The 12,780-nt window shown below is 35.8% G+C and overlaps 1 protein-coding gene across 3 annotated transcripts in view; it reads left to right on the top strand.

The window, feature by feature from the left end:
* Positions 1-12,780, top strand: part of LOC116717170 (RNA-binding motif, single-stranded-interacting protein 3-like) — a 134,369-nt gene that overhangs the window by 63,599 nt on the left and 57,990 nt on the right. For all 3 annotated transcript variants that reach the window (XM_032558332.1, XM_032558329.1, XM_032558331.1), the window contains exon 4: positions 4,531-4,622. In XM_032558332.1, coding sequence (XP_032414223.1) covers positions 4,531-4,622 — 92 coding nt within the window. The remainder of the gene's footprint in view (positions 1-4,530; positions 4,623-12,780) is intronic.

Below are 12,780 nucleotides of genomic sequence, written 5' to 3'. Positions count from 1 at the left end.
TTGCTTGGGACAGCTTATTTTTCATCTTTTAATAAACAGTATTTTAAGGCAATACTTCATATTATGTGCTCTCAGGAAAGGGTACTTCAGGAAAGCCAGAAGAAATATGTAAGGATTTGTGCACTTTTTTATTGGCTCCGTATGTTGAGTTCATATTTGCTAAGTTGTCCATCATCACAGAAGATGAGCATCTGCTCCCAGATTTAGCAAGTGTCCATCTGGATTAAAGGGCCTTGAGCAAGACAATGAATCTCCAGCGGCTCCTGGGGTCTGTTCTGTTTCTGATACTTGACCCATGACCTCAATAAAGCCACAGACAAAAACCTTTTCATAAGAGAGTGATGAATGGACTTTGAACTAGTGGTTAACTCAGTTCAAGGCTACTTAGCACCACCAAACATGTCAGGGAGATGGACACTTAGAAATTAAATTTCCTCATAAGAAATATTAATATCATCTGGATTTATGTGTAACATTTTGTGTCCGACCCAACTAGATCAAGTGCTTTAAAAAGCACAGCCAGCCTCAGATGTCTTTAGAATAACTTAAAACCTTCAGGGTGAAACTAGATTACATGCCAACATCTACAGTGACTCAATATTTTATTTAGGGAGCATGTACCAGACGCCTGAGACATGGATTCAATTTTCTGGAACTGTAATACAGAGAAGGCATTTGATATTGGTATATCACTGTAAACAGACCTGCTCCCAGAAGTGGTTCCTGGTTACATTGCAGATTAAATCTGCAGCGTCTAGTTTCATGGCTGTGAAGTTCATGTGTTGTAATCACTGCTGTGTTTTCAGTCTACCGGCACCTTCAGTTCTGACTAATGAAAAAGAATGGCTCACCCGCTGTAGTTATCGCTTTACCGATTATTTAAAAAATACTCAGAGCTAAACACCTCGGTTTCAAAGCTATTCAAATCTACCCTGCCTTCTTTAAATCCTAGAGTGATACATCTTTTAGTATCAGTGAAACTGAAATTCTAAACGAGATGAGATCAAGCAGACATATTTTGAATTATCAGACAATGATTTTGCTCTGGCCAGCTGGAACTCAAGGGCAATGAAACAGAGTGCAATAGTTGAATTTCAGGAATATGTTGTGGACTTTTCTATGTTTATTCGAGTCATAAATTTTCCATATCTGTTATTGTGTGTTGTTGTTTCCACTGTTAATACTACTGATTAGTTTCTCATTAGTTTCACTGCCCTGTTAAAAAGCAATTATTATTTTTCTCAACTGTGAGCCAATGCAACGAAATGGCTTTGAACTAATTTAAAAGCAGTTTACTGTATTCACTTTATATATTAATCTTTCAGGTGTGAATCCAGAGGAAAAAATTATTGCAAAAATTGAGGGCTCGTAAAATCAAAAAGACAGTGCAACTATTTGCAAAATATAAGTTATGACACTATATAAATATTTGACTTGTTGTGTAGCAGCACTTGAATATGTAATTAGAAAGTTAAACATTTATTTTTTTCCCCCCAAAATTACTCTAGGACAACCTAACTCAAACAGCTGCCATGAAATATTCGTACCTAATTTAATGTACCTAATTTGAAAATGCTGATGATAATAAGTAGAGATGTACTGAGCAGAATAAATAATTTTTATACATCTTTTATCTGCCACTTAGCATTTTTTTCAGGAACTATTATCAGCAGCGAAATTAATTTTTCTCTGTTAATTTAAATTAATTATCATTAATTTAATGATACTTTAACTAAATTATCATTAATGTAAAATATGCATGCATGCTTTATTAAAAAAATAACAACCTTTTCTCATAAACAACTGAAAGTTACAGACCTGGCTCATCAACCTTCATTACAAATATCATGCAGTCCCTCATGTTATGGAACGATCCATATAAATATAACTGTTAAAAATGCTAAAAACTCAAACTCTATATACATATTACAAGGTACAGTATTATAGTTTTTTTTCTGCAGTTGCCATTCATTCATAAAAACATGTGTCTACCCTAATATTTCAAGGAACATAGCATTATTTTCCTGAAGTGTAAAATCATTCATTCACTTATTGTTACTACATAAAAGCATTAGACAGCCTCCACATCATGAATAATCAATCATCCATTGCAGCAATGTCACACTGTGTGAGAGAGCAGTTGGCTCTGTAGCTTTAAACTACCTTCAGCATTTTATATCATTAATTATTGTGGTTACCATGCTTATTCGATGCAAGCCGTCTGCGTTACCAGGGTTGTATCAGACCTTTACCTTAACTGTGAGATTGTCTAAACTCTGCCAACATTTCCAAATTCAACATTCTCAATAACAGATTGAACTTGACTCATCAAAAGAATAAAACAGAGCTTTTTTACTGCTGGTCCGTTTAGCTTCCTGTTTTCTGATGAAGTCTCATAGCTCTCTATGAATAATTAGCTGACATGCCATCATTCAAAGTACAGTTTTGTTCCTAGACGTTTGTTGCACCTTTTCTTACTTTATTTTTCAACACCTAATTTATTCTTAAAAACTCATTTTGTGTGTAAAATAGACTGATTCTGCTCAGCAGCAGATTTCTCAGTACAGCTTATTAATTAAGCTGTGCTTAATTAGAAAGTGGAGTCCCACATTGGCTCAGTTAGCAACACTGTTGCCTTTCAGCAAGAAAGTTCCTGGTTCATACCCCAGGGTGTGGTTTTTGAACCTTATTTGTTCTTATATGGGCATTTGTGTTTCTATGCTGCCCAGTGATAGACTGGCGACCTGTCCAGATTGTACCCTGCCTCTCACCTTTTGACCTCTGGAGAGAGGCACCATCTTGTCCTTCAAGGATGAATGGATTATTTAGAAAAGAGATTTAAAGGTTTTGCAGACTTGGAAACAGTTATTTATTGAATCATGTCTGTTTTTGTTTTAATAGAAACTTTAAAGCTTTCCTGCTCTAAATTTTTAATTAGACATTATTTTTTAATCATTCAGGCATATTCATTTCACCGATTTTCAAGCAGAGAACATTATCCAGGCTACACAGGAATAAATCAGCCTGGCATACATATTATGTGCTGAATCAATCAATCCTCTGTGTTTAAACAGTAACTTATCCGTCAGTGTAAGAAATGCCTACATTTTCAAAATCCGGTGGAATAAAATAAGAACATTTTATCAAGGTGATAAAATGCTGCGTGCATTGGTATCTTGGTAAGATTTGTCGCTCTTCTTGCATTAAAATTGATAAATAAGCAGCATTGTAATTCTTGTGCACATAGACCATATTTAAAAAAATTTTTTTTTTATATCTGTATCTGTGCTTGTCTTTACAGGTCAAAGTAAATTGCAAATGCATTTTGTATGTTTATGTATCCGCTTTTCTGAGGTTGTGTAACCCTATTTTGGCTAAATTATGGGTTTCTCATTAGCCAGCGTATAAATATTTGCATGCGCAGGGCAGATCTTGCTATAAAAGCAGCTTGCTGCCTTTGAACAATTAAAAAAGAAGAAAAAAATCTGCTGCTTATCAGCAAAACAGAGTGTGGCTCCAAATTAGGGAGAAGGAAGAAAGAAAGACAGGAACAGATGTTACGAGTGAAAGGTTTGTCTATGGGTGAATGTACAAGAGAAAATCCCTCATTCTAAGGACATTTTTATTGAAAATTGTAGCAAGTTAGACTGTAAACATAAGGTTTGCATACTTGTTTTAGGACTCAGCCCAGTCAGAGTTATTGTTCTTTTTGAATGTTGTTGTTTTGCCCTCATCCGTGGCATAAGGTTCTCGTAATTTGCTCACATTTTCAACACACAAGCGCATACAATCTGTCCGTTACATTTCAGAGAGACTGAGGACAGCCTGTCTGTTGACATCTCTTCCCAGCTTTCAGCCATGTGACCTAGTAAAGCAGGACAGGCACTATTTCTGAAAGTGGAGATTTATGAGTGCGTTCGGACCTTTTGTCCTCCAGATCTTCCTGTAGGGCCCAACCCACGTCCCGGGAGCCCCAGAGCTCTAACAGATGCACAGACACTAAGAGAGACTAAATAAATAAATAAATAATGTGCTTTGTTTGAAAAAGAAACAACAACAAAAAAAACTGGAAATATATAAAGTGCAGAAACAGAATGGCATTCCATGAAATGCAATACTGATGCTAGCAAATGACAAAATGTAATCATATAGCTAAACATTGACAAGGCTGTACAAAAAAAATAGAAACTTGCCGAAACTTGAATCCCCAATCAAACATAAAAATCAATCTGTTTATCATCGTAGGCTAAAATCTAAATCAGCCAGTTTGAAGTTTTCATGAAATATGTGACCTGACTTGATTTTGACCCATTAAATCATTTTATAGCTTGCTGAAGACAAAATAAGATCTGTTTCCTGAGCAGAATTGCACTTGCTTGCCAACATATTTGAGAATTCTCTCTGACCTTAGCTTCTTGTTTTCATTCTTTTTGTTTTGTTTTGTCCTAAAACTACTTGTCTTTCCCATCACTGGTTTCATTTTTTTTTCTTTTTCATTCTTACCTCTCTTGTTTGGTTTTCTGTTTGCAGGCTATGGCTTTGTGGACTTTGACAGCCCTGCGGCAGCCCAGAAGGCTGTGGCCTCGCTCAAAGCCAGTGGAGTCCAGGCACAGATGGCGAAGGTAAGGTTCATCTCACCCCGCTCCCTCTGGTCTGGTGAACGTCTGGGTGTGATGCGCTGTTTTGGTATTTGGAGGTTTTGATAAAACTAACAAGAGTTTATGTTTATGGATGTACAGTAGAAGACTACCTAAAATTTACAATAGAGGATAAACATTTCTACAGTGATTTTTGGGCTTAATGTATGTTATGATTGCTCATATTGGACTGACTGGTGCCATTACCATTGAGTCAAAGAGCATACTGTGCAACTGGTGAATTTCATAATGTATATTTTTGTGTTGACATTATTCAAGAATTTTACAAGACAGTAAAATTGGAAACCAACCTACATTCTATAGTTTCTTTATTTTTTGCTCCTATGTACATCAGCTTTCCTATGTAGTATTCCTATTTCTTCTGTTTTACTTAGAAATTGAACATGCATTTGTATGTCTCTTGAACCTTTCCACATTTTGTGAAATTTAAACCGAAAAGATTTATTTTATGGGGAAGACTAACACAAAGTTGTGCCTGTTTCTGAAGAAAAATGGAAAACAACAACAAAGGTTTGTTCTCAGTAGGTTGGATGATTATTATCTGTGAATATCAGTTTTTAAATATTGCCCCAAATTAGTAATTGTATTCATGCCATGAAAGAAGAACATCTCCACAGCATGACACTGTCACCAACTTGTTTCAAAATGGGAGTGGTGTGTTCAGTAACGGACTCTCTTCTTGCCACTTTTCTGTAAAGATCCAATTTGTGGGAGACTAATGGTTGTTATGTTGGCATTTTTCCAACTTAGTGGTGGATCTCTGCTTCTTTAATTTCATGTGTGTCATATGCCATACACACAAAAAATACTATTTTCCTTCTACTTCACCGTTATGTCCTATTTTGACAGAATCTCAATAAAACACACTGAAGTTTATAGTCTTAATGAAACAAAATGTAAACAGAGGTGAAAAGACATGATGCAATGTAAATGGAACTTAAGTTACTTTATTGTTCTTTCACATAAGTCTTAAGCAAACTCACTAATCTCAAAAGTGGGGTCATGGTGGAACTGCGTCCCGTCTGATAGCTGCTGAGCCACAGATATAAAACACTTTTCAAATAAACGCCTATTGAGCAATGTCAGATTCTTTAATGACTTCCTCAAAGACAATGAATTTTACACACAAATCATTATGGTGTCATTAGCAAGACCGACTCACTCCTTCTAATCATTATGGTCCACTTGAAAATCATCCAGTTATTAGAGAGATATTGGGTCCTAAAGATTTTTAAAAAATCTGTCCAACACCTCCTGCATAGATATGGTCAAATATTCCTCAGGTCTATGATGATGGCTTCAAAATACAAAGCTTAGGACTTTTAGACGGCAGTTAACTGTGCAATATTAGTGGCTGAGAACACAGTCACATTTTGTGAGTTCCTAAAGAGTGAAGAAAAAAATATAGGTAAGAAATTGATTTATTCATAGATAGATGTGTACCAATAAACATAAATGGGTGGCGTTAAAACGTTTTGTTTTTTTTCTTTCTTTTAGGGGTGGTCAGTGACTTTTAAGAATTCAAATAGTTGCTACAGTAAAAATAAATTGAAGAGAACTTTAGAAGTTTTTTTAAAGACATTTTCCCCCAAAAAATCCAGTAGTAACACAGATCAGTTGTATATATGTGGAAGCCTTGTATTGGTGTCATGATAATATGGCTGAATTCCATGTTCTAGCATTATCCCTTGCATTTATATTATCCCTCTCATTATCCACTGGCACCCAATTTAGGAGGTGGTTAAAATATGACACTGATAAATGGGACATTCCTTCAGAAAGCATGATGGCTGATGGTTTTTATATCACCACCTGAAGGAAGTTTCAATAGACACTGAAAGAGGTTGGGTAATCCAAGAAAATTAAATTCAGCGTAAATTGTCTGTAACTTTATTGCCGCATACTTCCCTTTCTGAGGCAGAAGAGTACAATTAAGATGGGCCAGTCTTCAGGCAGCTGGAGCATCCCACTGCATTAAACAGCAGCAAACCTCTAGGCCACCTTTGCCATTTCCTTCCATTAAACCTCTTTTCATTAGCCTCCCATCTCTCATTTTGTTCCTAACGGATTTCGGAGCGCGAGCATTAGCAGCAGAGGGGTTGTGATGTGTTTAGCGGGTGTTCTAGAAAGAAGACCCCTACAACGCCTCAGGGATTAGGCTTTCCAGAGAGATGGAATAGAGGGCAAAAAGTCAATTCCAAATGAAATTACACATACTTCTTACTGTGTCATGAGCTAATTATGGAGAAAGCCACTCATTTCCCACCTAGTTTTGTTGCAGTGTGCAGCTAGCTAACTCAAATGCGGTTCCAGCGTGTAGCATTTTGTGTTAGTACGCTAATTGGGTTTCGCTGAATCTTGATTTTAATTAAACTGCTGGGAAAAATGCTTATTATTTCTTTAAATTGTCTTCATTAAGCATAGTCTGATGTGAGATTGTTAGAGTACAATAACCTTGAGTAAAAATGCTGTTGCTTTGAGATGTGTTGAGAAAAAAAAAAAAGAACTTTAGTTTGTTATTGTGTGGCACTGTGTCAGAGCAGGTCCATCATATTCAGGTTGTAGTCCTTAATCGATGTACTGTTACAGAACTGGGCTCTTTACTGTATGTCTTACTGCATGGCCTCTCTTTCTGCTCTTCTTCCTGTCAAGTTACTAATGAAAAACGTAAATTTCACCACAAAATCTAAAAAAAAATGCCTGCCATGAACTTGTTGCACCTGCTTTTATTTAAAACAGAAAACCAAAATGATTCACAGAGCTGCTAAATGATTAGTACAACTAAATTAATGCTATATACAATATTTAGCTATTTTTTTATTAATAGTAACTCGTTAATTAGTCGGACTATCTGCATGGGTTGGGTGTCTGGAGTGAACCTCTTCATAGCTGTTCTAATTGTGTCTTGCCCACTGTAGTTTAAAACAGGTTTATCCTAATTGCAGTAATAGATGACGCTCCCTTACTTTACTCATAATGTCTTATGTTTTTCACGACCAGAAATGTTTCTGACAGCAGAATTTTTGTTTTTTTATGAGCAATGAAAAATGATTGAGAGCTAAATAAGCTAAACCACACAACAGATCAACTGATCAGCCATTTAAATTTTGACATGAGTCAGTAGGCATCTTCCTCACTTGTTCAAGATATTCAAAGGATGAGATTTGTGAAAACTGCAAAGATGATCAGGAAGACTGTAAAACAATATGCTCCGTTACAAACATCCCCTGAAGTTCTTTTAGTTCTGGGCTGGTTTGATATTTTTGACTTTGCGACTGGAAATGATGAAGCTGAGCCAAAGGGTCATTCTCAGTCTCAGGAGGTTCTGCTTCTGAGAGAAATATCTGGACTGCAAAGGTTGCACTGGAACTGGAAAGATTTTGAGGCTCTAAAAGACAGGAGGTCATCTTGAGGTAGTTATCACTGAAGAATGTGCAAATAGTTTGACAGATTTATCCAAATTTAAACAACTGATTCAGTTTCAAATCCACGTCCATAGAGAGTAAAGCACATTTTTGTTGATGTTTTTACTGTCATTTCACTAAGGAGGTTCAGCTAGAACCAAGCCGTTTCCATCTTGTTCCCATATACATTCATATGTGCTAAATGTATATGGACCAGCTGTTTGTTATATTTATTCTCCAATTAAATTTAAGAGTTCTTCTTTTTGTTAGATCTTAAAGTCTCAGAATATCGTGACGTGTTCCTTGTTGGAGTTGGTTATGTACTGACAACATTTAGGTAAGCAGATCATCTTTGAAAAAAGTTTCAGATTTTAAAAGACAAACGACAGGATATAAAGTGCAAGATTATTATTTTTTTAATTAACTTATGAAAAGTTCTTTTCTCGTTTAGATCGGCCTCCAAATAGACTGGACAAATGTGGCATGAAAATGAAGCAGACTCATCTGAAATTATATTGGTTTAATGATTTGTAGGTTGTGATAGGAGGGTCAAACTATCACATTTGTAGAGGTTAAGCCCACATTTAACCCTCATTATCAATGTGACTTCCTTCTTGCTGCTTGTCTCAAGAAACAGCAGTTCAAACATACTTCAAGATGCTTCATTGCTTACAGAGTATTTGCAGCTCTACGGATATTTTCATACATTAAAACATGATCCAAGGACTCCATCATGACAGCATAGCACAGGAGAAAAATGGCTTGGTCCTCTCAAACATAGACACCTGATACCTCAATGAAGGTGCCTATATTTCCAGTGACCTAGAGACTCAGTATCTCACACATAGCTAAAAAAATGAGTCCTATATAACTGATCTAAGAAAGTGGGAAAATTACAACATGGATGGTTGTAAAATTTTGTGCTCAAGCTTATGGAGAAATATGAAAAGAAATTATTAGTTGAATAAAATAAAAAAGTGGAATATTTCTGTTGCTTATATAATTTTAGGTGATTTCTTTTATACTGTACTCTGGTTTTTTTATTTGTAAATAGCTTCTGCTTTTAACATTTGCATGTCTCTGTTCCTTTTTCTATTTCTTAAGTGCTTTTGCCTTTCCTTCTTTGATTTTGTTGTTTTACTGCTGCACTCTTTGCAGTGCTTAAAAGATTAAAGAGCTGCTATTTGCTTATGGTCATAAAACGCTATACATTCTAAATTTCTTGTCAGTGTTATAAAACCTCTTCAGTGTTTCTAGTATTAGGGGTCCTTAATCACAAGACCCAAGCTGAGTCTTAAATCCCCTCCTACATAAATATACCCATCCTCTGGCAACTATTTGGATACGTGAACACATTTGACCATGCGTCTAAATTTGTCCGAGCTGTTTGTACTGTAAGAACACACCCAAAAAAGGAGACTGAGTTTCTTCTCAGGCACCCAGAACTAGTGCAAGTGGAAAAGATGAATTGTATTCTTGTGGGGGTGTGTGAGTATATGCAAAAGTCATGATTTATTTTTCAAGTTAGCATATGATCATCTCATCACTTAACATTCTTTTTTTTCTTTTCTGTTGTTCATGCACAAACTGTTTGAAAACACCTGCTCTCATACACATGTTGTAATTCTTTCATAAACAGAAAAGAAAACTGAAAAGTCTAATTTTATTACGTTTTTAACTACAGTCAATTTTAACCATTAATACTATTAATTCAGTACAGGTGGTCCCTTTAACTCAAAAAATCCAAAGTATACTGAATAGCTGCCAAATACTGAAGGCTGAATTTGTAATGGAGAAAAGACTCACTCAGTTAATGTCCGTCCATCCATTGTCTGTACCCTCTTATCTTTGAAAGAGACCCATGCAAGTACTGAGCAGAAGAATAGAACAAATCAATGTGTGGGTGTGTTGTAACTTTCTTCAACTGAATAGTAAGAAAACTGAAGTTATCATTTTTGGATGTAAAGAGGAACTATGAAGAGTTAGTGCAAAGCTTCAGCTGTTACAGCTAGAAACTAGTGATCAGGCGCAAAATAAGAATTCTGCTTCCAGCTGGAAGGAGTTTGTTTATGCCATTAAAACTGCATTAGCTTTTTTTTTTTCCTTTTTTTGTGAGCTGAGCTTCAGACAAGAGTTGTTAAACCATAATTCAGTAACTGTCAAAAAACAAAGCAAAGTAAAACAAAAATCACTCAACCTACAAAAGGCGTAGCCTTGTGTAAACGGTTGATAAATTTGTCCAATTGCCCATCCTTATTGCATAGTCAAGTCTAAGAAGTATTAGCAAGTCCTCACAAACCTTTTATTGTCTATGCCCACATGTGTGCACAGACACTCATGACAAGCTAGCAGGAAACACTGCTGCTTTTCTCTGTGAAATATCTGAAGTTTGCCACCAGAAACACTTTGTTCACCCCTAAACCAAGGTACTGGTATATGATGTCAAAGTGAACTGCATTACAGTTAAAAAGGGGCAAAAATGCGAGCTCCATTTCTGAATTTGTTCATTTGACGGTGTTTATGTGCAACACTGGATACATAGTAATATGCCCTTTTATTTTCCTTTGTATGACTTACTGAAACTGTGGGGTACATTTGTATTAAGTACACCAACTTGTTCCTATGTGAGAAGCTTGTTGTTCAATTTGAAAAATGTTCCATTTGTTTTGAGCAACATCTTTTTTTAAATGATTTGCAGGAACAATAATTTTGCTTTCCTTTGAATATACTTGTGAAAGCATTGAAGGTCCACAGCATCAGATAAATGAAATCAGTTCAAATTCACTTTTATGTTGGGTTGATCTCAAGACTTTTTGAGACTTTTTCTGAGGTCAATTTTTGATTGTCTTTGCAAAATTTAGTACATTGGTGAAATGTGAATGTTGTAACTAACTTTTTCTGCAAATTTCATCAGAATATTTTCAGCCTGTCCAACACTCAGTTCTCCAGATTCAATCACAGAAAAAAATATTAAAAAGCAAATCATTCCCCAAAGAAAGATGCTGCCATCAACACATTTGACTGGAGGGACAGTAATAACGAGGACTTACTCAGTATTCATAGTCCACACATGGAGATGGATTTCATGGCCAAATGGGCAAATATTTGCTTGATCATATTAGAAACACAAATCAGTCAAAAAATGTGGTTTGGATTGTCATTGTGTGTGAAGATTATCATATGTAGATGTACTGTAAACGGAGAGGAAAATTAATTCACCTCATTGTAAGAAGCTATAGCAGAAGAGCAGGAATAGTGGAAGTGACATACAGTGAATGCCTCTGGGGCTTAACATGACTCCAGGCCATTTACATCACAACTTGCCAGTGCATTGTGAGTTTCTCTCTCTGATATTCTCTACACATAAAAAAAAAACTTCAGTTTGGTCCTGATTGAACTAAAAGAAATTCTCTACCATCTATGACTAAATATCGACAGTAAAGTAAAAAAAAATAAAAAATATGGGTCTGGGTTTATCAGGAGAGACGGCTGTATTGAGCTGTGTGTCTTTAGCATAATCACTCATCCAATGATGGGACCTAAACTTGAGCCTTGTGGGACACCATATATCATAATATTCTGATAAACATTATCCTGTATTTAGAAACAAATTTCTTTTGTTGAGATATGAGTTGAACCACTTGAACCACTCCTTCACACGTTCAGTTCATGGTGAATACTGTGGGAGCTAATTTGGTTAATCAGTTAAAAACTGAGAACAAGGATGTTGCTAGTTGAATACAAATTTTGCAGACATTGATATTAGTACAACAATCGATCATATTGAATTTGCAGGACCAATAAGATTTCAGGTATTTTTGCTTTGCAGTGTTGTCTGAATCTTAATAGAAAAAAAAATGAAAACAAGCTTTAGTCAACATATAACATGCAAAACATCTGCAAGGATGGATGAGCCATATATTTTCCTCAGACAATCGGGACATTTGAAATAAGATTAAACCAATAAACAAATCATGAACACAAAAATCTATGTGGTTCATAAGAGATCATGTGAGGTATGTAAGAGATAATTGCTGCCTGAGTGGGTGAAAAAAAAAATGGCTGTTTACCTCTCTGTGTAAGCAGGCTGAAAATCATGTGGCAACTTCAAAGTGAACCACAATTAGAGTGACTTTCTGACAGGATCCATGAATTAATTAGAAGCCAGCCAATGCAAGATTAGACCTGCATGTGTTCAGATCTGTTCGTGGTGAGAAACCGTTACCCACTAAACTCTGCTTCTTGTCCCGACATCTTCTTTGTGGCAGGTGTGTGTCTTGATTGTGAAATAAATGGGACGAGAAGAAAATTCAGTGAGACAAGGCGGTGGGTAGAAGAAAAACTGTGTGGTGTATGTGTGTATTCTGTAGTCACAAGTCTTCTTGGTAATTACTGTTGACCTGAAAGATGATTGCTGCTACAGCTGTACTCTGTCTCTTCTCTGCCGGTTCACTCAGAGTTAGTTTTTATGTCTGCTTGTCTTCCTTCCTGCTGTCTCTTTGTGTTAGTTACCCTTGTAATAAGTTCAGTCTAAGACTTATGTTTAAATCTTAGGTTTTTTTTCTTTTCTTTCCATAATAGTTCTAGTTAATTTTGTCTTAGATTTTATTTTTTCTATGCTCTTTGTGTTTTCACTCTTTACCCTAACTTCTCTGTTGGATTAGGCAAAGAATAAAACAAGGAAAATGTTGTGATATGTGTGACATGAATATAAAATA

Source organism: Xiphophorus hellerii, chromosome 3 (assembly GCF_003331165.1).
Source record: "Xiphophorus hellerii strain 12219 chromosome 3, Xiphophorus_hellerii-4.1, whole genome shotgun sequence".
Lineage (NCBI taxonomy): Eukaryota > Metazoa > Chordata > Actinopteri > Cyprinodontiformes > Poeciliidae > Xiphophorus > Xiphophorus hellerii.
The sequence above is the reverse complement of the archived record's forward strand: the minus strand, read 5'-3'. Positions and strand labels throughout refer to the sequence as shown.